The 24,915-nt window shown below is 42.1% G+C and overlaps 2 protein-coding genes and 1 long non-coding RNA gene across 5 annotated transcripts in view; 2 read left to right on the top strand and 1 right to left on the bottom strand.

Annotated features, from left to right (window-relative positions):
• TRIM63 (tripartite motif containing 63) lies at positions 1 to 15,778 on the top strand. Its single transcript, XM_012545545.3, has 9 exons — positions 1 to 440; positions 1,673 to 1,839; positions 5,223 to 5,391; positions 6,514 to 6,609; positions 7,911 to 8,144; positions 8,831 to 8,853; positions 9,981 to 10,105; positions 12,903 to 12,987; positions 15,199 to 15,778. The coding sequence occupies exons 1-9, from the start codon at positions 282 to 284 to the stop codon at positions 15,239 to 15,241; spliced, it is 1,101 nt and encodes a 366-aa protein (XP_012400999.2). The 5' UTR covers positions 1 to 281; the 3' UTR covers positions 15,242 to 15,778.
• LOC105749920 overlaps positions 9,654 to 24,915 on the bottom strand; it is an 18,151-nt gene continuing 2,889 nt past the window's right edge. For all 3 annotated transcript variants that reach the window (XR_001120783.2, XR_004233350.1, XR_004233349.1), the window contains 3 exons: positions 16,185 to 16,238; positions 12,548 to 12,602; positions 9,654 to 10,008 (listed from right to left, as the gene is read on the bottom strand). This is a non-coding gene — a long non-coding RNA (uncharacterized LOC105749920). The remainder of the gene's footprint in view (positions 10,009 to 12,547; positions 12,603 to 16,184; positions 16,239 to 24,915) is intronic.
• The window catches only part of SLC30A2 (solute carrier family 30 member 2), an 18,068-nt gene continuing 17,686 nt past the window's right edge, over positions 24,534 to 24,915 (top strand). Inside the window, exon 1 of the mRNA XM_031962540.1 lies at positions 24,534 to 24,807. Coding sequence (XP_031818400.1) covers positions 24,740 to 24,807 — 68 coding nt within the window. The 5' untranslated portion in view covers positions 24,534 to 24,739. The remainder of the gene's footprint in view (positions 24,808 to 24,915) is intronic.

A 24,915-nucleotide genomic window follows, 5' to 3' on the forward strand; every position in this document is an offset into this window, starting at 1 on the left:
CGGGGAGGAAACTCAACTCTCCCGAAATCCACCCCTCCTCCCTTCCCTCCTCTCCCTCCCCCCCCCCAGCCCCTTGGCCAATTTGGGCATCGGCGTGCCTGGTCAGTCCCCTCTCAAACCAGCTCATGTGACCCAGGGCTGGCTATAAATAGCCAAGGAACCGTGGACAAAGACAGAATCCCAGAGTCTGAGAAGAGCTCAGAGGAAAGGAGGTCGGTGTTCGGCAAGACAAGGGTCTTCAGCTCTTTGGGCCAGCGAGTGATCTGGAAGCCAGAAGCAGAATGGATTATAAGTCAGGTCTGATCCATGACTCGAACCCCATGGAAAACCTGGAGAAGCAGCTGATCTGCCCCATCTGCCTGGAGATGTTCACCAAGCCCGTGGTCATCCTGCCCTGCCAGCACAACCTGTGCCGAAAATGTGCCAACGATATCTTTCAGGTCAGTGTCCGGAGGGGCCCGAACGGCCCACCTGCCCTGGTCCCCTCACAGAGCTGGCCTGACTTGTGCTCGGCTCTGGGTCAGTGTATTCTCTTCTCAGGGGCAGCCTGGGACACCAGACAGAGTCAAAGGGCCCAGGATTAGAGCCTCGGCTCAGGCCAGTCACAACTTCTCTGGGACTCAGTTTCCCCCTCTGGAAACCGAAGGAGTTGGACTGGATCATCTCGACAATTCTGTCTCCACCCCATGACCTCCCCTGTCCCTGCCACCTTCTCCACCGCGGCTCCCTCCCCAAAGCCTCCTGTGGGGCCTGGAAGGGGGTGGGGAGACAGTTGGCTGCCCCTGCCCTTCTCCATGACGCAAGGTTTTTTCCCACTAGTGCTGCCCCTAATCCTCTCATCCTCCTCGCTCTTTTGATAAGGTTGTTGTTGACCAATGAGTTCCAAGAGGCAACTATCTTAGTAATAAAAGGGAGGTGAGGAGAGAGGAGAGAGAAACCAGACCCCTGTGACTGGAGCCAGGGTGGCAGGGGGCCCAGAGCCCTGGGGTGGCAGCGGAGAAGGGGGAGGGGTGGGCCAGGAGGCAGGTGATCAGGAAGGCAGCGTCTCCCCCAGCTAAGGGAGCACAGCTGTTCCTGAAGTGGAGGGGGGCCTTTCTCAAGAGAGGGACGGGGTCTTGGAGTGGATGGATCAGGTCTAGTCTGGGGGAGAAACCTCCAAATTAGAAGAAGGTAATATTCAGTAGCTGACAGTTATTAAATTCAAACACACAAATATATTATCTCATTTGAGCTTCAAAACACACTAGGAAATAGGAGTCTAAGCCTGAGAAAGAGCTTGCTCAGGGCCATACAACAAAAAAGTCTCTTAGATGGGATTCAACCTGACTCTCCACAACATCAAAGCAATTTTGGTTGGTGAGAGGGGTACAGTTGCACCATCTGTGAAATGGGTTCATCCTCATTAGAACTCAGGATCATAGATTTCACCATCTAGAATTAGGAAGGACCTTGTTAAAGTCCAAACATCTCTTTGAAAATTTACAAATGAGTAAACTGAGGCCCAGGGAAATCAAGGTCATATAAGTTGTAAGCTTCAGAAGTGGGAGTATAAAGTTTCTATTGGTTGATTCCATGGAAGAAGGAGACTAGGAAACAGTGAATCTTGGTTGGGGAGTAGCAGAGGAAGGGTACTTCTCTGACTCGATTTCTCCTTTATTCATGGTGTCCACAGGCAGCCAACCCCTACTGGTCCAACCGGGGTGGCTCCATCTCAGGAGGCCGTTTCCGATGTCCTTCCTGCCGCCATGAGGTGATCATGGACAGGCACGGGGTATATGGGCTTCAGAGGAACCTGCTGGTGGAGAATATCATTGACATCTATAAACAGGAGTGTTCAAGGTCAGTTCCTCCTGCACGTCCTCCGGGCTGCTGAGTGGAGGCACAGTGGGAGTCCCTGGAGAGGAGGGGGAGAGGTCTCTCTTCTCTCTGGCCAAGCTCTTGGAAGAAGGTTTGGATGCTAGACTCCATCCTTCCTTCTTACCCTCCCATCCTCCCCACAAAGCCAGAGCCAGATTCTGTGTCTGGCTAACCACCTCCAGAGCCCACTGTCCGTAGCTTCAAAGCCTTGATGGGGCTGATCTAGTAAGGCTTCCCTTGCCAGGAGTCCAAGGAATGGACACTGATTACCTTGTACTCAGGCCCTAGGTATTAGAGCTAAGATGGGAGAGATGGACAGATGATTGAACCACCTTTTAGGGTGGTGATAATAATACTTATTTTATTAGTAATATTAGTAATATTTCATTAAATTTACTTCAAAATCCTTTACAAATATTCTCATTTTTATTCTTGTGACAAACCTACGAAATCAATGCTATTATTATCTCCATTTTATAGATGAGAAAACTGAGGTAGACAGGCTTAAGGATCACACAACTAGGCTGGATTTGAACTCAGACCTTAGAGACACCAGGTCCAACATGCCATCCATTGCATGCCACAGCTGCCAGTGCTGAAGAGGGAAAAGGGAAAAAAGATTAAAAAGGGGAAAAGAAATTTTAAAAACTAGAACTTTAGGATGGTGAAACCAATTTTGGGAATCTTCTTCCTCAACGGAAAAAAGTAAGAAGAGCCATAATATCAAGTTAGTGACAGAATAATGATTAACATTAATTTATGGCTTTATCATTAATTTACTGCTTTACACATATTGGCTTTTTTGATCCTCCAGAACAACCTGTGAAGGAAGCAGTATAAGTATTATAGGATCCATTTTGTGGATTAGAAAACTGAGGTTCAGAGAAGGGAAATGGTCTGCTGGAGGCTACTCAGCTAATTGGCAGCTCACTGATCCTCAGGCAGAATTGTGTGGCACTCACTCCAATGCTGGGGTCCAGAAGCTGTCAGGGAAGTAGCTGTGGTGGCACATTTTCCCAAGTGCCCCTTCCCCTCCAGCTTCTTATCTAACCTCTTTACCAAGCGCCATCAGGTCCGGGGAGCTGATTCAGGGAGCTTTCTAGTAGGACCTCTGTTTTCTGATGTAAAGTAGAGATAAGGAGACAAAGGACAAAAGGAGATAGGGAAAGGCATTTTAAGAAAAAATACTGCCCCAATTTTTTAGATTATGAGAGGTAGAAGGGGCCTTCAGAACTGGGAGGGGCCTTAGAACACAGAATTTCAGAGCTTGGAGAAACCTTACAACAGAGAATATCAGAACTGGGAGAACCTTTAGAACAGAGAATGTCAGAACTGGGAAAATCAGAATGTCTGAGAAAGACCTTAGAACCCAGAATGTCACAACTAAGAATGGCCTTAGAACCCGGGAGGTCAGAGCTGGGAGGGCCCTTAGAACCCAGGAGGTCAGAGCTGGGAGGGCCCTTAGAACCCGGGAGGTCAGAGCTGGGAGGGCCCTTAGAACCCAGGAGGTCAGAGCTGGGAGGGCCCTTAGAACCCAGGAGGTCAGAGCTGGGAGGGCCCTTAGAACCCGGGATGTCAGGGCTGGGAGGGGTCACAGAGTGCTATACTTGAAAGCTGGAGAACCAGCTTCAAATCCTGCCCTTTACCAGTGGGGTGACGTCTCTGGGCCTGCTTCCTCATCCATAAAATGAAGATAATACCTCCGGTCTCTCCCTTACAGAGCTATTCTGGGGCTTAAATGAGATAATGTTTGCAAAGAGCTCTGCAAACCTTAAAATGCCGTGTAAATATCCCCTGCTGTCATCAGCACAGGCGCCTGCACAAACACACTCAGATACAGACACAGACACAGACACAGACACACAGACACACACAGACACACACACACACACACACACACACACACACACACACACAATCAGAACTAGCAATTAAGATCCAGAGGCTGATCTCAAACCACAGCACAAGCCAGTGGTCCGAGTAGGAAGCCGAGTCTCCTGGCTCTCTCTTTCCACTCAGCCATACCCCTTCTTGTTAATTATCAGTAATAATACTGTCATACTGCAACGATCAAAAATCAGCCTGCTGATAAGACCTGAAGGGAGGAGAGGTGTCAGATATATGTTTCAACAGCCACACACGGCCCACAACACTCCAGCATGTGGCCCACACCAAGTTAAAATGTAATTATGAAATGCATAACACAATTAATTAATTAATTTTAAAAAATTAGAAAGCTGGGTATGGGTTTTTTAGTCAACGTGCAGCTGGCAGACATGCTTATTTCAGGTCTGTTGATCCCATTTCCATTTGAGCTGATGGTGACATTGAGTCTGACCAGAAGAAAATAAATAAGGTGGGAAAAGAAAGGCAGTGGGAAGCATCTCTTGGTTGAGGAATCATGGCATCAGCCCTGGAAAGAATGTTAGAAGTCATGCAGAGGCCCAGAGAGGTGAAATGAGTTGTCTCAGATCCCAGGTAGCTCAGCAAGCTGAGACTAGCACCAGGATTACAGCTCAAGTCTGCCCCTCGGAGCTGGCTTCTTTTGCTGCATTATACAAACTCAGGAGGAAAATTGGAGGAAGGGGTATATGACAAACACTAAGGAGATCCAGGAAAGGATGAAAGAAGGCGGGAAAGAATTTTGGAGGATCTGGGTTCAAATTTTAGTTCTATTATTTACTGCCTGTGTGAGCTTTGGTAAGTCACCTTTCTCTGCCTCAGTTTCCAAATCTGTAAAATAAGAAGCTCCAACAACCCCATGAAAGCCAGTTGGAATGGTCAAAGAGGGCCTCCTGGAGGGAGTATCTGAAGCAGGTTTTGAAGGAGAGGAGAGGTATGAATTAGTGGAGGAAAATACAGGCGAAAATTAAGAGTTAAGAAGTAGGGAAGGGGAAGGGAAGACCCTTTCCCCACTTCCTCTGCTCATTCAGAATACCACACCTTTGCTAGCTGTGTGACCCAGGGTAAATAACTTAATCTTTCTGTTTCTCATTTTCATCATCCATAAAATGAAGAGATTGGACTTGATGGCCTCTAATTCCAGCTCTGACTCTAGAACCCTATTTTGAGCCTCCTACATCTAACAAAAACACAAACTGGGCTAGCTGCCCTTTTTCCTGGGAACAGGAGCAGGCATTGGCTTATTTGGGATCAGAGTTCTGTTACCAGCCATATGGAGAACATGTTTGTTCCTGGGGCAGAGCTTTGGGGAGGGGGTGGGGATTGGGGGGGAATCTCTGAAGTTTCCATTTGCTGCCCTGAGGGCCAGAGGGGGGAAGAGAGAGGGGTGAGACTGTTAGCTCTTTCAGGGAGGGGCAGGACCCAGGGAGTGCTCCAATGACCCATGCTGGATCCCTCCTCAGCCGGCCCCTGCAGAAGGGTACCCACCCCATGTGTAAGGAGCACGAGGATGAGAAGATCAACATTTATTGCCTGACCTGCGAGGTGCCCACCTGCTCAATGTGCAAGGTGTTTGGGGCCCACAAGGCCTGCGAGGTGGCCCCCCTGCAGAATGTCTTCCAAGGCCAGAAGGTAAGGGAGAGCCTTGGCGGGGACCTGGGAAAGGCTGGCTTTACAATTCATGCTTCATGTTGCTGATTGGAGCTCAGGGGATGTGCTGAGCTGGACCTTTCATGAATAGCCTTGAATGGACTTCCCGGGACGCTGGGAGAAGCTATCTCCCCCCACCCCCAAATCTGAGGAAGGAGGCCTGAGGTCACTTGTTATATTTACTGTCACTTGAGAGATTCAGGGTGTGGCTCTAGGGAAAAGCCAGACCCCAAGGGATGGTGCCTCCTGCTTTGCCTCTCTCCCCATAGGCCATCTCAGGTCACAGGGCTATTCCTACAGTAGAGGGGTAGAGAGGCTGTTTGCCTTCTAAATTATCTACAAATTCCCCCTCCAAACCTTTCCTACATTCCCCAGGATTTAAGAAAATCCCATTTTCTTATTCCTGGGACAAGCTAGGTGCAGTGAGGGGGGTGCTGAGAAGGGAGCCTCTACCCACTTTCCGCCAGTGATACCTTCTTTTTCTCTTCCTCTCTTACACAACCTCCCTCGGCTCCTTACATCTTACCTTGTTATCAATCTTTTTCTCTTTTCTATTTTCCCCCCAATTCTAGTCCTGGCTATGCTACTAACTAGTCAGGAAATCATTGTCACAGAATTTCAGAGCTGGAGGAGACCTCCCTGGGCCTTGGTTTCCTCATCTGTAAAAATAGAGAGTATGAACTGGTTGGTTTTTGAGGTCCCGTTTAACTCTAAGATTCTGTGTTCTAAGGTCCCTTTGAACTTTAATATTTCATATTATTTTTCCTCCTTTTTAAATTCTTAGTTTTAAGAAACAACTCTTTGGCAAAGTGGGAGGGATATAGCTAAGAATGAAGGTGATATAAAAAGCAAAATTTAAAAATAAAAACATCATATACTCCCAAGAACTAAATGGCTCTAATTGAATATTTGATGATTCTTTGATTCCTTTTTCAAGCTAAAACCTGCCACTGGTCCCTAGAAATAGAGAGGTTCCCCAACCCTCCAGGGAAAACTTTAAAGGAAAGGGTTGGTGATCTGGAACAGAAATGTCTCTGTTTCTCTTTTCTCATGGGTCAGTAGAGGTTAAATCTATTTTGGTCCTCCTCTATCGTTCTTGTCCAGACCGAGCTGAGCAACTGCATCTCCATGCTGGTAGCTGGGAACGACAGAGTACAGACGATCATCACCCAGCTGGAAGACTCCTGTAGAGTTACCAAGGTGAGGAATGGGAGAAAGGGCCCAGCCTGGGGAAATTAGAACCACCCACTGTAACCCAACCCTCCTCCCTCCAACTCTAAATGGCCCCTAATGGCTCCTCCAGATGTCATGATTAGAGGCCCAATGCCCAGGACTGGTGGGGCAGATGTGATGGATGGGAGTTTTGAAAGAGACCATGAGACTTAAAGTTGGAAAAGAAGTCCTTATTTTCCAGACGCAAGAATTGAAACCCAAAATGGTTCAGTGATTTGTTCAAGATTACATAGGTAGTAATTCAAATTTCAGATTGAAATCTAGATCTTCTTTCCAGTCTAATATTCTATGATTTTGTGATTCCTTTCTCTCTGTCTACTGCTTCCTTGGGTTTAATCCATTCTAGCAATGGTTTTTCTAAATGAAATTAAACTAGCTAACCAAAGGGAAAACAAAACAAAACATTGGTCAGAAAGAATTTATAAATGATTAAAAAACAATTAATATTTCTAGTACATAGATTATTCTCAAAATTAAAAAAAACCAACAAATTCCTTTTATGAGATTCAATGTAGTACTAATAGTAATACTAGGGAAGAATAAGGCAAAGAAAGAGAACCATAGAGCAATATCACTAATGAATATTGATTTTTGAAAAAAAGTTTAATGAAATCTTTGCAAAATCACCACAGCAATATATATTTTTTAAATTATCCAATAAGAGGAAGCATTGTGGTTTACCAAAAAACTAGAAGACCTATGAGATCAGGTTAAATTTATCTCATAAAAGGCAGCTATGTGGCTCTGTGGATAGAGCACCAGCCCTGAAGTCAGGAGGACCTCAGTTCAAATCTGGTCTCTGGCACTTTACACTTCCTAGTGGTGTGACTCTGGGCAAGTCACTTAATTGCCCAATTGCCTCAAAAAAATTATATCATAGATGCAAGAATGGTTCAAAATCAGAGAAATTATTAGCATAATTTATTTTTGAAATTACTCTAATGCTTGTTTTTCTGAAATCCACAAGAGTAGGAATCCATATTGGAGAGGGAGTTAGTCAGATTTTGACACATCCTAGAGTTCCCACCCTGGATAGCAAGAGCCCTGAGTTAGTTGATAGTTAATAATAATAATTAATTAATAGTTTTCAGAACACTTTCTGAAAGTCCACTGGGGTAAGAAAGGTTCTTTCTGGCTATAAATCTAGTATGAAAAGACTATAGAAATGTGAGCTAAAAAGAGACAAAGATTATCTAGCAAGGGATTCTGGAATAAGGGAATCCAGTCCTCCAGAGGAGGTAACCCCGAATCTCTCTCTCTTTCTCCAGGAGAATAGCCACCAAGTAAAGGAGGAACTGAGCCAAAAGTTTGATGTTCTGTATGCCATCTTAGATGAGAAGAAGAGTGAGTTGCTACAGAGAATCACCCGGGAGCAAGAGGAGAAGATCAGTTTCATTGAGGCCCTGATACAGCAATACCGGGAGCAGCTGGAAAAGGCCACCAAACTGGTGGAGACAGCCATCCAATCCATGGATGAGCCAGGAGGAGCCGCCTTCCTCATGGTGAGCTGCTAGACTTTTCAGTATCCCCAGCCAACCCTCCAAAGAATCACAGGACCTCAATGCAATCTTAGCATGTAGAATGGCAGAGAGAGGAGGAATCTTAGAATATAGAATTCTGGAGCTGGAAGATGCCTAAGAATACAGAATACCAGAAATCCAGGGAAGCTTAGGACATAGAATGTCAAGGGTGGGAAGGGACTTAAATACAGAATGTTGGAACTAGCAATGCCTTTAGAGATTGTGTTGATCCATTCCTCCTTTACCCACTGTAAGTCAGAGGAATAAAATGACTAGCTTAAAGTCACACCATGGATAAGGATAAGAACCAGTATGCAAAATCCTGTCTGCCAAGTCTCTGTCTGGGGCTCTCTACTACAAGCCACTTCCTTATGCTCTTGAGGGAATCATGGAGGCAGGAGAGGGGGGGTCAAACTTCAGGAGTTCCCAACCTATTCCTCCAGGATTTGGTGAGATTTGAGACTTTGTAACAGGGTTGAGGAGGGTGCCAGGGAAATGATTTTTGACCACAACTAAGAGACTGGAGACGTTGTTGGGCAATAATGCCATAGCTGGTCCATGGAAACCTAAGTGGCTAGGAAGTCTTTGGCTCATGGGTACCCATCCTTAGAGCATCTGAGTGCCCAGTCCAATGGCTGAATCTCTGCCTTCTCTTTTTTTCCCCACAGAATGCCAAGCCACTGATCAAAGCGTAAGTAATCCCTGAGGGAGGTAGAAGCTCAGGGGGTTTGATGCTCCAATACCCCACCAACCTAAAGGGAATTCCCATTTTCTTTATCCTGACCTTTCCTGATGAATTCTGTCCTTGGGAAAGTTTCTGTAACTCTAAGGCCCGGAAATACTTTGCTTTTTTCCCCTCTCCCCCTATCTCTAACTTCCTGCTTTATCTCCATTATAATCTCTGTGCAATGAAGGGGGAAGGTACTTTCTATAATGGAATGTGCAGAGCTGGGAAGGAAAAAAAAGCCTCTGGAAAACAGAATGTCAGAGATTCATAGCACCTTAGAATTTAGACTGTTAAGGCAGAGAGGGGAATCAATCCATTCTTCAACAAGCATGAGGTCTTGAATGCTGCCACAGATTCTTACTAGCAGTTTAATACTGGGCAATCATTTAACCTTTCAACCTCAGTTTCTCTAATTATAAAATGGGGATAATAATGGCACTTATCTCAAAGGATTGTCATACAGACCAAGTTCTAGTGACTGTATATTTAGCTTAAGGGGCTTACATTCTAATATTATGGTTCTGAATGTCAAAAATTGAAGGGACCCTCATGAATACCAAATCCAACTCTCCCATTTTTCAGTTAAGAAAACTAAAGCCCTTCAAGTCTAGCCTCAGATATTTAATACTTCCTAGGTATGTGACCTTGGGAAAGTTACTTAACTCCAACAGCCTTCCCCACAAATAAACAAACAAATGAATGAATAAATGAGTAAATGAATAATTGAGCAAGCAAGCAAAGAAATAAATAAAAGAGAATTGAGGTTAACAAAGATAAAGTCATTTATTTAAGATCCCCAGCAAGTAAACAGAGTCAAGATTAGAACCCGGGGGCTCCTGATTTTCAGCCCTTGGTTGACTATTTTCAGGACTGCCTCACTCCCTTACTGTATGCATCCTTATGCCAGATCCTCTGTGGCATGGAACAGTACCCTCATCTGGAAGTGGAGTGTGGCTAAATATAGAGGAACCAGTGAGAAACAGGGGGATAAACAACTCTCCAAGTTGAGAGAATTCAAAGGGAGCTCCTTTCATTGGGCTTTGGAATGGCAAGAGATGAGATCTCAGCCCACCCTGTCTTCTTCTCTTCAGCATCGTGGAAGCATCCAAGGGCTGCCACCTGGGCAAGACAGAACAAGGGTTTGAGAACATGGATTATTTCACCTTGGACCTGGAACACATAGCAGACACCTTGAAAGCAATTGACTTCGTGTCAGGTAAGATGGTTGGGAAGGACTGGCTCTATTTTCCTATCCACTATACCAATAGGAAACTATGAGAGAAGAGGGAGAGACTTTCCATTACAAAGATACACTTTTATTCAAGAATCAGGGAATCTTAAAAATGGAAGAGACTTTAGAATTAATCTGGTTCAACCTTTGCTGACCGATATTCAGACTTTGTCTAAAGCAGAATGGAAAAAAGGTCTGGATGGGGAGTCAGAAGGCCTCTGTTCTAGTTCAGGCTCATCTGCTTAACAAGCCATGTGAATAAACAAGTCACTTCCCCTCTCTGACCCTCACTTTCATGTCATGGTATCACCTCCTGACGTCACGGCTCTTTAAGAATGAAGAACAAATAACCGCCTCTTCTGCTATAATATGAAGGAGTTGAAACTAAATGGTCTCTAACGTCTCTTTCAGCTTTAACATTCCAGTTTAATAATAACATCTCACATTTCCAAAGGGCTTTAACATAAACAAATAGATTGCCTCACAATGATCCTATGACATGGATTATTCCCATTTTGTAGAGAGGAAACTGAGTTTTGTTAAAGTGTCTTTTAAAAAGCATTATCAATATTTGTATCTAAATGAATTAGAATATGATTTTAACAGTAAGAAAAGAGCTATTCTATTGGCCAGCTTAAGAAAGGTGGTTTTGGATTTTGAAATATTCAAATGTGTCTGATGTTTAGCAAAATTAAATGACCATGGCTACAGAGTACAAATGTTAGAGCTGAAATTAAAGTTGGAATCTCCTGACAGGATCTAAGGCTCTGTTTACTATCACCCTATCTTTCTCCACTTTCCCCCATGTCTATTCGATTTTCTAAGATCTCTGTTAGTTGGTAATCTATATCTATAATCTGTATCTATATTCCCCAGTTGTAAAATTCTATTCTAACTTTTATGCCCTGAAGCCACTCAAGATCTGACACACTATGGTTAAGATCTATCCCAATTCTGACATCCTGTGTTCTAAGGTCCCTCCCAACTCTAAAATCCTGAATTCTAAGGTTTCCTCCCCTCCCCCTTCCGCCTCCCCAGCTCTGACAGTCTCTGCTCTACAGTCTCTCTCAGCTCAGACATTCTTCATTCTGAAGTCCCTTCAGCTCCAATAGTCAGTCTATAGTCAAAGGCTCCTTCTAGTTCTAACTTTCTGCGATTCCTTTCCTTTAGTTATCCTAGGTAATCTGTAACTTGAAGGCATTCAAAAGACCTCAATTACTTTAATTCATCTCTCCAATCCACTATTTAGGGGAAAGTCTTTATCCTTTAATTTGGAAATGTGCTAACTTCCTTACTGAATAATAAACTTCTGTTAGGAGGTCAGGTGCCTTATTCACCTTGGGTTCCCCAAAGTCCCTTTTAGTAAGATCTTGGATGACTCAGATTTATGTTAGAAGGGACCTCAGATGTTATTAAATCCAAGCTATTCATTTTATGTTGCACTGGGCTGGACACACAGTAAGCCCTTATTAAACTTTTTTTTCATTCAATCTTTCACAAATGAGGAAAAGGAGGCCTTAAAATATTAAGTGGATTGTCAGGCTCATACAGGTAATAAGCAATAGAGCTAGGATTGAACCTATAACTCAGTAGATTATTTTATAAAATATATATCTATATATATTATAAAATAATCTACTGTAAATATATATATATATATATATACACATATATATATGTATATACATATATATTTACATTGATAAAATTACCCTCAGGTTATAGAGGCCGTGTGTGTGTGTGTGTGTGTGTGTGTGTGTGTGTGTGTGTGTAAGTAAATAAAATTCATGTTTGTTTCCTTGAATTGGTATAAGTGAATTCAGGCCTGTCCCGGGGGTTAACATTTTCCCAAACATTCAATCTGATTAATAAACAGGGTCCAGTTAAAGTCAAGGAAGATGATTATGGAGATTAGGGGATTTGTTCCCTGTCTTCAGATCCCAGGAAACAAACTCCCATCAAAGGAAAGAAACTGAGGAGGTGAAACAAATTATGTGATCATGGAAACCAGAGTGGAAGCTGATCTTGGAAGGCATCTAGTTCCACTCCCCCTACCCTCCACCTTTTACAGATGAGAAAATGGAGGCTGAGAGAGGGGAAGGGATTTCCTAGTTACTTCTAAGCTAGCCCACCCAGGCTTTGAGCCTGGGAGAGCTGAGAAGCTGGTGCAAAAGTCCCCCACCTAGCTTCAAAGGAGTTACTGAGAAGATAGAGTACAGAAGGTTGGAGGAACAGGGTGAGCAGCACAAGGCGTGCCAGGCAGGGAGAGGCCTCAAAGGCTTGGCTTCCAGGGCAGAGCCGAGACACACAGTTGAGTTTCCAGGGAGGACCTTGACCTCTGAGCCCAGAGAGCATTCTGCTTGCTCTTGCCAGACCACAGTTATCTCTCCTGTGCTTTCAGGGAGATGCAGACAAATTGTGTCTTACCCAGAGTCCCTCCTCGAGGCCACAGCAAGATCAGGTGATAGGGCAGCCGGTGGCTCTGAAACAAAGGAATGTCACTGTGTCAGCCAGGTTGGGGAGAGGGGGAAGGGAGAAAAAAGGAAAGGGACAAAGGGGGAAAAGGGAAGAGTCATTCATTCTCCGGGGGAGCTAACACTTGCTGTTCCCTTTGGGCCCTACTCAGCAAACAAGAGGCTGGGAGCAGCCTCTCTATGCTTCGGCCTCCTCTCGGATGGATGAACAAGGGTGGACTGTCTCTGCTTGGGTACATGTGGAGGTGAGGATGGATGGAGCAAGAAGCTCCAGCTCACTCTAAAGGTTGTTTGCTTTTCATCTACAGATGAGGAAGAAGAAGAGTTCATTGAGGCAGAGGGGAATGAGGAGGATGAAGAGGAAGAAGATCCCTCTGGAGGGGAAGGTGGCAGGTGAGGAAGCCTATTCCTTCTTTTGGATCTGTGAGGATCAGATTGAAAAATGCAAAGCAAGAGACAAGCTAGGTGATACACTGGATAGAACATTGGCCTGAGGGTCAGGAGGATCTGAGTTCAGATGTGACCTCAGAAACTTGCTTAGGTCAAAACAAAAAAGTAAATGAAAAAAGACTGGGAGAAACTCTGAAAGTAATCCAGTGCTCCCAAAGGAAAGCATAGGATTTAAGAGCTCAAGAAAACTTAAAGCCAGGATTTAAGAGTTCAAGAAAAGTTAAAGACCACTCCAGACAACTTTTCATTCAGTAAAGAATACCTCATCATGTAGAATTGGCCAGGAATCCTGAAACAGGCAGCTGGACAGCCCAACAAACTGAAGCAAAATTAAAAGGAAGATGATGGGATGGATGGATGAGAAGAACTCAGAACATTGTCCTATGGGAACAGCAGTCAAAGGAACCAGATGCCTAATAGGAACGTAGATTTTGGGTTGGAAGGGACATCAGTGATCCATAAATTGAACCCTTTCATTTTACAGATGAGGAAATTGAGGACTGGTGGGTTAAGATGGTTTGGCCAAGGTCCCACAAGGCCAAGATTTGCACCCAGGTCCTGTGATTTCAACTCAGGCAAGCTTTCCAATACATCACACTGTTTGTTGAATAGTTAGATTTAGCCTGGAGAAGAGAAGAATAAAAGGAGGGTTTATTTTCATCACTTTCTTCAAATATTTGAAAGTTGTCTCATAGAAAAAGGTCTATCAGAGGACTGCCCAATGGAAGTCCCTTATTTTCAACAGGCAGAATGTTTTGTCTGCTGTCGTTCCTCCCCAAAAGGTTATGCTTTAATGGAGTTAGCCCACTGCCCAGCATAGCCCTCCGTTATGCAGGTCTGGAATTACAATGGGTGAAAGTTGCAGAGAGGAAAGTTTCAACTCAATATACTGGAAGAAAAGAAAAGAGAAAAGAAAAACTTCTTTTTCCACAGCCTAGTATGGAATGGCTGTTTCATGAGGCAAGAAGGTGTTTCTGAAGATGCTGATGACTGACAGTCAGGGATGTTTTTAGGGAGAATTTCTTTGCTGGATGTTACTGCATGATCTTTGGGCAGTTGCGGGCCATAGTGGGCAGAATACTGGGCTTGGAATCAGGAAGACTCATCTTCATGAATCCAAATCTGGCCTCTGATTAGCTGTGTGACTCTGGCAAACCACTTTACCCTGCCTGCCTCAGTTTCCTCATCTGTAAAATGAACTGGAAGTTGGAAATGGCAAACCACTCCAGTATCTCAACCAAGAAAACCCCCAAATGGGGTCCATCACAAAGAGTTGGAAACAATTGAAATACAACTTAACAAAAACAAAAATGATCTTTAAGACCCCTTTCAGCTCTGACAGTCTGTATTCTAAGAGCCCTTTCCTTCCGATACTCTATAATCTAAGGTACCTTCCACATCTATTATTCTGTATTCTAAGTTTCTCTCACTTCTGACATTCTATGCTGTAACAGTCCTATGTTTATACCTCTTGAGGTCACTTGTTTTATTGTTATAAACTTTTATCTGTTACATTTCTAACACTAAGCCAAAATCTGTTTCTTTGTAACATCCACATCTCTATTCTAGTCTTATTCTGGGAAAGTCTAATAATAATTTATTATTATCATTATTGCTGACATTTATGTAGCATTACATGGTTACAAAGAACGTCATGTTTGATTCCCCATGCCCTATGAGATGGGTAGTACAAATGTTGTCCCCATTTTTCAGGTAAGGAAACTGAAGCCCAGAATTAGGATGTGATTTGCTATATTGTCAGAGCCAGGATCCAAACCCAGGTGGTTTGCTTTTCTCTCTTACTATTTGAACCCAAGAAGACACCTAAAAAGATTTTGAGAGTTTGTTGTAATAGAATGTAACCCATATATTTGGAACTATATTATATCATATTTTAAAAAGGACACAGGGAAAAGAAAGAATTTAAGGCACAAAGCACCATGGTAAGAAGGCTGAGGAATATGAAGTCAGAGAACTTTCCACCTATGAGAAGGTCCTCTGTTTCTTCCACTGTAAATGATGATCTCTGATCATCAGATTTGTGGATCTGATGATTTCTAAGATCTCTTTTGTATCTAGAATAATCTCTATAGAGATTTCTTACCATTCCCCACCCCATTCACGAGTCTCTTGCTTGTTTTTTTTTTCTTCTAGGAGTACAGGAAGGAGGCAGGAAGAAGAAGAAGCCCTACAATGAGAAAACTCCCAAGAGAGCAACAGGGAAGAAAAGAGGCCTCTCCAGGAGGAGTCTCTGTGACAAACCCCAGGCTTAAAGGGATGGAAGATCTGTCTCTGCCAGGTTGCAGAGACTGGATACACCCCATGGCCTAACAAGTGGCCACTCAACCAGGCTTAGAGACTTGTTGAAACAAAAAACACAGGACACTTTTCTACGTTGGTGCAAAATGAAATGTTTTGTACAATTTTTTTTAATGTTCTTTTTCTTTTTGTATATAACTGTAAATGTCTATGGATCTGGTGCTTTCCAGAAAAAGACTTTGCACATTGTGCAGGGGAGGGAAATCATTGTGTGGAATGGGTAGAAGTGGTCAGAGATGCTGAGGGATTGGGTACTTGGCAGCTGGCCGGGCCCCTCTCCACACCACTTTCTGGGCCTAGAAAGAGTGTACTGTATTTAATGCATATTCCTGTCACACAGGGTACTTACTGACTGAATTTATGTTGCACATTGTTCAAATAAAGGCACAATTCTATTAGATGTTCCTAAAATGGAGATGGGGTAGAGGTGTTCACTTTGTATCCCTGAATGGTTTAGTGTAAATAGACGGGAGCCTATGGGAACAAACCCATGATAGAAGATGGGGGAGTGAAGGTGTGGGGGAGAGATAAGAGGGCCTGTTCATATAGCATTTTGCATATTACACATTTCTTTGATGTAGTGAACAGAGTGAGTGTTGGCTTTGACATCAGGAAAACCTGCATTCAAATCCAGATTCTTATCCTAGCTTGTATGATCCCAGGGAAGTCACTTAATATCTATGTGCTTCAGCCAACTATCTAGGATTTTATTTATTAAAGGGGGATCTAAAATCTATGAAATCTAGAGGCTGGGAAAAAATTGTCATCTCGCTCCATCCTTACACACATTTCTTTGAAATTGGTAGCACTCATATCATTACCTCATTCACAGCTGATGTAACTCAGGCTCCAAGACAAAAGACAAAGGGGGTCACCTGTCAAGATCAGAAGTTTAGGAAACAGAACAGGGCTAATAATAATGTTATTAACAATAGATGAAATTATATGGTGCTTTAAGGTTAATATAGAGCTTTACTTTTCATAATCCAATCCAGCAAGCATTGTAATTAAATGTATCATGAAATAGTCTCCAAAGATATGAATTTGGAAATCACCCAGAGGTCATAGAGTGGGAGTACAGTAGTGGCGAGAACACGCTGTATGTAATACATCATAAACAAGAGATTACATATGAGAAGGGGGCTAAAGGATATTATGAAGGAATCCTATGATGTACTTAATAGTATTTTTTTTCTAATTACATGTAAAGACAGTTTTCAATATTCATTTTTGTCAGATTTTAAGTTCCAAATTTTTGTTCTTTCCTTCCCCTTTCCCAAGAGAGCAAACAATCTGATATTTGTTTCATATGTACAATCATGTTACGTATTTCTACATCAGTAATGTTATGAAACAATCAGAACAAAAGAGAAAACCACAAGAAAGAAAAAAAAAAAAACAAGAAGTGAAAATAGTATGCGTTCATCTGCATCCTGATTCTATAGTTCTTTGTCTGGATGTGATCTTCAGGGATTCCTTGGAATTGTCTTGGATCATTACACTGCTGAGAAGAATTAAATCTATCATAGTTAATCATCATATAATCTTGCTGTTCATTCTAGATCTTACACAACGTCCTCCTAATTCTCACTTAACTCAGCATTAGTGCATATAAAAATCTTTGCAGGTTTTTCTGCTCATGATTTTTTATTACATAGTAGTATTCCATTACATTCATATTGCCACAGTTTGTTTAGCCATTCCCCAACTGATGGGCATTCCCACAATTTCCAATTATTTGCCACTACAAAAAGAGCTGCTACAAACACTTTTGCACTTGTGGGTCCTTTTCCCTCTTTTATGATCTCTTTGGGATACAGATCTAGTAATGGTATTGCTGGATCAAAGGATATGCATGGTTTTATAACTCTTTGGGCACAGAAAGGAATGCTATTATAGAAAAAGCTGAGTTGCTTGTGTTGATATCTTCAAGATGTTAGTAGAAAAGAATTATTAATTATCATCTTTACTCAACCGATTCTCAGGTCTATATGTCCAGCCTTAACCTGTCTCCTTACGTCCAGTTTTGCATCTCCAACTGCCTAATAGAAATTTCCAACGGGATTTTCTGGAAATGCCTTAAACTCAACCTATCCATAATTGATCTCATTATCTTTTTCCCTTCCAGGGCATTACCATTCTCCAAGTCATTCAACTCCTTAGGTTTTTTGTTTGTTTGTTTGTTTTTTGGACAAGCTTTAATTTTTTTTACAATAGCTTTATATTTTTCAAAATACATACAAAGATAGTTTAACATTTATCCTTGCCAAACCTTCTGTTCCATTTTTCTCCCTCCATTCTCACCTTCTCCTTCTCCTAGATAGCAAGTAATGCAATATAGATTAAACATACGCAATTTTTTTTAAATTAAAGCTTTTTATTTACAAAACATATGCATGGGTAATTTTTCATCATTGACCCTTGCAAAACCTTCTGTTCCAACTTTTCCCTTCCTTCCCCCCACTCCCTCTCCTAGATGGCAGGTAGTCCAATACATGTTATATATATTAAATCCAATATATGCATACATAGTTATGCAGTTATCTTTCTGCACAAGAAAAATCAGATCAAAATTCTGATGGACGTGATCCTCTTCAACAATGAGATGAACCAAATCAGTTCCAATGTAATGAATTGAACCAGCTATACCCAGAAAAAGAATTCTGGGAGATGACTATGAACCACTACATAGAATTCCCAATCCCTCTATTTTTGTCCACCTGCATTTTTGATTTCCTTCACAGGCTAATTGTACATTATTTCAAAGTCCGATTCTTTTTGCACAGCAAAATAACTGCATGGACATGTATACATATATTGTATTTAACTTATACTTTAACATATTTAACATGTATTGATCAACCTGCCATCTGGGGGAAGAGGTGGGGAGAAGAAAGGGAGAAGTTGGAACAGAAGGTTTTTGCAAGGGTCAGTGCTGAAAAATTACCCATGCATATATCTTGGAAATAAAAAGCTATAATAAAAAAATAAATAAATAAGTTCAAAAAAAAGAAAGAAAAGAAAAGGAAAATCGGATCAAAAAGGGAAAAAAAACTGAGAGAAAACAAAATGCAAGCAAACAACAACAGAAAGAGTGAAAATGCTATGTTGTGGTCCCACACTCAGCTGCCACGGTTCTCTCTCTGGGTGTAGATTGCTCTCTTCGTTACTGAACAATTGGAACTGATTTGAATCATCTCATTGTTGAAGAGAGCCACGTTCATCAGAATTGATCATTGTATAGTCTTCTTGTTGCTGGGTATAATGATCTCCTGGTTCTGCTCATTTCACTTAGCATCATCAACTCCTTGGTTTTGAGAAGTCATCCTCAAATCCTTACTTTTTCATCCCCATAATCCAAGCCAAATCCTGCTCATTCTGCCTTCCTAACATCTCTCATATATTTTTCCTTCTCTCCTAACACTTTTGCTAGCCTGGTAAGGGCCCTCCTCACCTCATATGTGGATAATTCGTTAGCCTTTTGATCAGTTTTCATGACTCAAATTTCTCTCCACACCAATCCATCTTCCACTCCATCTGTCAAATGAATCTTCCCAGATTGCAAATCTGACCTCACTGTACCCCTATTCAATAAACTCCAGTGGCTCCTTATCAACACCAGAATTAACGATAAAATCTTCCCATTTGATTTACTCCCAAAGGATGGAAGGGCAGGCAGGTATCATGAACACAGCATGACAACATCAACATGATGAGAAATTCAGCCTGTACCACAGGATTTTCAGGCTGACAAGGAAATGCTCCAATGCTACATGCTATCAGAAACAAGCAGTACATTTTAAAGAAAGCCAGAATGTTGTACTAAAACTTATGCATTCAGAACTAATTAAACAATGTATAGGTGAATGCACAGAAAGAATCGAAACAGGATTATATTATCAGATCCCATATCCAAGACCAATTCATTTGCTTTTATTAGCCTTCACTTTTCTAGAAAGTCATGAGCTTCAAATCCAGAAGAAACTAAGGAAATTTTCCAAATCATATCTCAAGTCTCACAATAAAATTTCTTAATCTAAGAACTGTGAGCCAGGCAGAGCCTGAACACAAACTAGATGATCATTCTTTTCTCCTTGACTTAAGTCTAGTCAGAGAAAGGAAAGACAAAAAATAGTCTTTGCTCTAATTTTCCTTAAACATTCAAAGATTTTGATCCTTAATAACATTTCTATATCACTGAATATGCTACCCCCAAATAATCTTTGATCTTCATAATAATCATGATCTTCATAACACTTTAGATGAAAGTCTGAACACAGCAAGAATTGGGTTTAAATTAAATACAAATACAAAATACAAATTAAATTAAATGCAAATAGGAAAAAGAAAATCTAGATTAAAAGGAGAAAGGAATGTACCTTTGTGATAAAACCGCACTGAGTCACTGTATATCTGTATTCTCTTTTGTGTTCCGAGATGATTAAAATCTTCAAAAAATGTTCATAAAATCCTCCATTTGGTGTTTAAAGCCATTTTTAACCTGATCCCTTTCTATATTTCTAATTTCTTATACCCTACATCTCCACATACTCCAAGACTCCATGCCACTGGGCTCCTTTCTCTTAATCTCCTGAATCTTAGCATATTCTTGGGCCAAACCCCCATGCCTGGAATTCTTTCTCTCCTCACCTCTACCTCCCACTTTCCTTTAAATCTTACCTAAAAACCTATTTTCTGCAAGAAGCTTTTCCTGGCTTTCCCCAATCTTGTTGCCTTTTCTCTTTTACTGTCTCCAATTTACCTTGTATGTCCATGTATATGTATATAATATGTTTATATGGTGAGAGGGAGGGGGCAAAGTGAGGAAAAAAGGTATGAAAGAGGAGGAGAAGAAAAAGAAGGAAGAAGAGGAGAAGAAAAAGAAGGAAGAAGAAGAGGAAGCAGAGATACAGAAGATAAAAGAAACCAAAAGAGAATGAGAAATAGAGAATAAAAGAAACAGGAAGAGAGGGAAAGGGAGAGGGAGAGAAAAAGGGAGAGGGAGAGAGAGAGGGAGAGAGAGAGAGAGAAGGAAAGGGAGAGAGAGAGAGGGAGAGAGAAGGAGGAAGAGAAGAAAAGAGAGAGAAGAGGAGGAAGAGAAGAAAAAAGAAAAGGAGGAGGAAGAGGATGAAAAAGAAATGGAGGAAAAAAAGAAAGAAGCAAAGAGAGAAGATAAAAGAAACCAAGAGAATAAGAAATAGAGATGAAAGAAACAGAAAGAGGGAGAGAGGGAAGAGGGGAAACAAGAAGAAGACGGGGGGAGAGGAGAAGGAGAAAAAGGTATGAAGAAGGAGGTAGAAGAGAAGAAAAAGGAGAAGGAGGGGAAAGAGGAGGAAGAGGAGCAGGAAGAGAAGGAAAAGGAGGAAGCAGCGAGGATAAAAGAAACCAAGAGAGAGAATGAGAAATAGAGAATGAAAGAAACAGAAAGAGGAAGAGAGGAAGAAAGAGAGAGAGAGGAGGAGAAAAAGACATGAAGGAGAAAGAAGAGAAGAAAAAGGAAAAGGAGAAGGAGGAAGAGGAAAAGGAAAAGGAGAAAGAAGAGGAGGAAGCAGAAAGAGAGAAGATAAAAGAAACTAGGAGAGAGAATGAGAAATAGAGAATAAAAGAAACAAAGGGAGAGAGGGAGAGGGGGATAGAGAGACAGACAGAGAGTACATAGTTACTTACATGTTGTCTTCTCCATTAGACTTTGAGCACCCTTAGAACAGTATACCCCCTTTCTTGCCTTTTTTTGGGTATCCCTAGTGATCCACATCCCATAGTGCATACTTAATAAATGCTTGTTGACTTAACTGTCTGCTCACCATAAGCCTGGGTGGACAGACAAGAGCCACAAGCATGTATGAAGTCTCTGAGCACTGTACCCGGTCCTGCAGATACAAAGACAAAACTGAGGTAGTTGCTACCGCCGAGATGGGGAATCACGACAGTGCTTTGTACAGCAGATGTCCCAGCTATGGACTCTGACCGAGTAGCTGATTTTCCTTAGAGTAAATCCCCAGGCCTGCATTTTGTCACACCTGTCCTCAATGAAAGGAAATCCGGCTCATCAATTCACTGGGCACCTGATGCAAAGGAGGGCAGTGTAGCCACAGCCCTGGCTCTCAACTGAAGCCCAGCTCCCTTGTCTACAACACTATAAGATTTACAGAATGTTTTCCTCATGACAATTCTGTGAAGGAGAGTGTGTAAAGATGCTATTTTCATTTCCCTTTGACTGACTGGGGAAACTGGTGCTGGGAAAGAGAAGGCGACTTGCTCAGGGTCATACACCTAGTAAATGTCAGAGGGCAGAACTTGAATCCAGGTCTGTCATTTGAAGCCTCCAGCTTCTGGATCTTCAGGGAGATCAGACTTAGAGCAGCTTTAATTTCTGGCGTCTCCATGCAGGTTTCTAATATCCATTGTATTTATGCTTCCATTGATCTTCACTCAACTAACACAGAGGAACGTCATCGCTATAGAAAAAGAATTGTCCACACTGGCAGGGACCTAAACTTTGGCTTGCCTTTGATGTTTATTACCTGGGCAACTTTGGCAAGTCACTAAACTTTTATGGGACTTGGTTTCCTCCTTTATAAAATGAGGTCTCTTAGGTCACTTGTGGCTTCTTCTTCCAGATCCTACAAACAAAAGTTCCTGTGACAACATCCCTTTCAAGTGGTATTTTGTTTATGTTTGACAGAATTTACCTAGTGACTCATTCCATGTTTTGACAGCCTGATGGTAGGAATAATAGCTAAGGTTTACAACCTATTTTATAGATTATATTTCTTTTGATCCTTACAACCATCTTATGAGATAAACACTATTATTATTATACCCATTTTACAGGAAATTGACATTGAGAAGTTAAGAGACTCGTTCAAGGACACACAATCAGATATAGGACCTGATTTCCCTCTCTCCCTCTGTCTGTCTCCTCCCTCTCTGTCCCTTTGTCTATGTGTGTCCTTGTCTTTGTCATTGTCTTTGTCTCTTGGCAACCAGGTTAAATGACTTACCCAGAGTCACACATTCAGTCAGTATCTAAGGTCCTATTTGACTCCCATCCTTCTGACTCCATCCACAGCACCACTAAGCTGCCCCTCAAGTTCAATGCTCTTAACTACTACTCCACTCCCCCCCCCCCTTATATGGATTGACCTGAACTCTGCCTCTCAGCAATTTTCAGGCCTCTCTGGGGCCAGGAAGAACAAATTTAATCTTTCTTCCACACGACAGCTCTGTAGATAATAATTTATATTTCCATTTTAAGATTTGCAAATTTTCACAATAATCGAGATAGGCAATACTACTATCATCATCTCCCATTTTACAGGAGGAAATTGAGGCCAGGGAGATTAAGGATTTATCCATCACGTTCCTAACAGCTCCTGCAAATCAGAGCCAATTCAAATCCAGGAATTAAAGGATCATAAATGAATAAATAAAAGGAACTTTAGAGGTCAAAAATTGCAAACTCTTCAATTTGCAGATTGCAGAAGATTGAAGTTTTAACTGAGAAGGTCACACCAGTGGATTTGAACCCAGATCCTCAGAAGCAATTCAGCAACTTTTCCACTAGAACCACATTGTGTTCCCAAGTCTTCAGACTCTAGCACTTTTTCTCCTGGAGCCAGCATGGGGTCTAGTCCCTGGAGTTAAGGAGACCTGGGTCAAATTCCTTCCTAGCTATGTTATCATGGATGAGTCACTCAGCTGAGCTGAGCTTTCTCATTTTTGAAATGGGAATAATGATAATTGTACTATCTCTTCCTCCCACATTGTTGTGAATAAAGCATTTGATTTTTAAAATAAATGCTACTGATATCTTTGAGGGTTTTTTGCACCATCGTACTTTCATAGTATTCCTCCCCACTCTCAAAGAGCTATCCCATACAAATATAGAATTAGACAAACTTCAACATCTTAAAAATTTAAGAAATTGGGGCAGGTAGGTGGTGAGGTGGATAGAGCACTGGCTCTGAAGTTAAGAGGACCCAAGTTCTAATTTGATCTCAGACACTTAACACTTCCTATCTGTGTGACCCTGGGCAAGTCACAACCCCAATTGCCTCAGAAAAAACCAAAAACAAAAAAAGAACCATCATTAATCAGGATAAAAAATGAACTTTGTATAAATCAGAAAAAAAAAAAAAAAAAAAAAAAAAAAAAAAAAAAAAGGCAAGAAATTCCTACAATATACTGCTTATTAAACAAAACTATCTCTGATCAATGAGGATAACTGTCCGTATCTCTTTTACTGTTTGCAAAAGTTTTCCCTCAAAACAGTACTAATAAATAGAACCCCATGCTATTACGAGAACAATGTTTATGTTTAGGTACCACAGGTATCATAATTCTCCTTTTGCTGTTGTTCAGTTGTGTCCCAGTCTTCATGCCCCCATTTGGGATTTTCTTGGCAGATACTGAAGCGGTTTGCCATTTCCTTTTCCAGCTCATTTCACAGATGAGGAAACTGAGGCAAAAAAGTGTTAAGTGACTTGCCCAGGGTCACATGGCTAGTTCTGAGGCTAAATTTGAACTCAGATCTTTCTCCAAACCCAGCCTTCTATTCACACTGCTACCTAGCACCTGAACCTTAAGGGACTTGCCTTTTTATAAGTGTAAGGGGCAGAATTTGAACCTAGGGTCCTTTTTGACTCCCCATCCCAACACTCGGTCACACTGAATGGCTTGGTATAGATTCAAGATATTGGATTTAAAAGGATCCTCCAAATAATCACACATCACTTAGTATCAGTGAGAAACCCTGAGAATATGGAATCCTTCAAACTTCCATTATGTCTTTGGAGGAGAGAGAAGAAAAGTTGGGAGAGAAGTATGAAAAAATGGAGGGAATAAAATGGTCCAAGGAGACCTCCTCTTACTGTCCCAAGTAGTTGTATTCAGGCCCGAACCTCTTCCCCTAACCCCCTGCTGCTCTGTCTTTTGGTGGTCTCAACTGGTGGAAGACAGAAAAAAGGCAGGAGTACTGATGCTGAATGCCCAGGTGTACCACAGTAAAGTAGGTCAGGGGCCCGGGGCCCTTTCCATGCTGAGCAGGAGGGTACTATCCCCTAACCACTTAGACTGTCGACACTTTCTTATCTTCCAGTCTCATCTCCTCTGGAACATTTGCTCAGAAGATTGCAGCTAGGAGCTCAGTCCATTAGATGGGAAGCTCCTAGAGGACCAAGACTGTAACTTTTTTCTTTCCTGCTCTCCAGAGCATTTGACTCCCAGGGCTTGGCCCTCAAGTGTTTGTGGACAAGCTGGCTGAGCTCCCCAGCTGGGTCCCGACACTCCCAGTTCCGCACGTCCTTGCAGTGTTTTTTGTCCAGCCCGCCTCTCCTACACCTAACTCCCCCATAAATTCACTTCATCGGAACTCATGGACTGCAGCGGAGGACCTGATGTGGTCCCTTCTTTAGGTGCTGTGCCTGATGAACTTACTAAGAGGTAGGAGATCATATCTGCGATCTTAAATTCCCACATGGGGCACTAAAAGGAAGGAGCTCCCAACCTGAAAGCGGATGCCTGGGCTGCTAAGTCAGTCCTGCTCTTCTC

Source organism: Sarcophilus harrisii, chromosome 3 (genome assembly GCF_902635505.1).
Source record: "Sarcophilus harrisii chromosome 3, mSarHar1.11, whole genome shotgun sequence".
In the NCBI taxonomy this organism is placed as follows: Eukaryota; Metazoa; Chordata; class Mammalia; order Dasyuromorphia; family Dasyuridae; genus Sarcophilus; species Sarcophilus harrisii.

Excerpts from the sequence above, each read along its gene's own strand:
- TRIM63 (XM_012545545.3), top strand. The coding sequence starts at position 282 with ATGGATTATAAGTCAGGTCTGATCCATGACTCGAACCCCATGGAAAAC. Across the intron at positions 441-1,672 it reads GTGCCAACGATATCTTTCAG|GCAGCCAACCCCTACTGGTC; the intron begins GTCAGTGTCCGG and ends TGGTGTCCACAG. Across the intron at positions 1,840-5,222 it reads TATAAACAGGAGTGTTCAAG|CCGGCCCCTGCAGAAGGGTA; the intron begins GTCAGTTCCTCC and ends ATCCCTCCTCAG.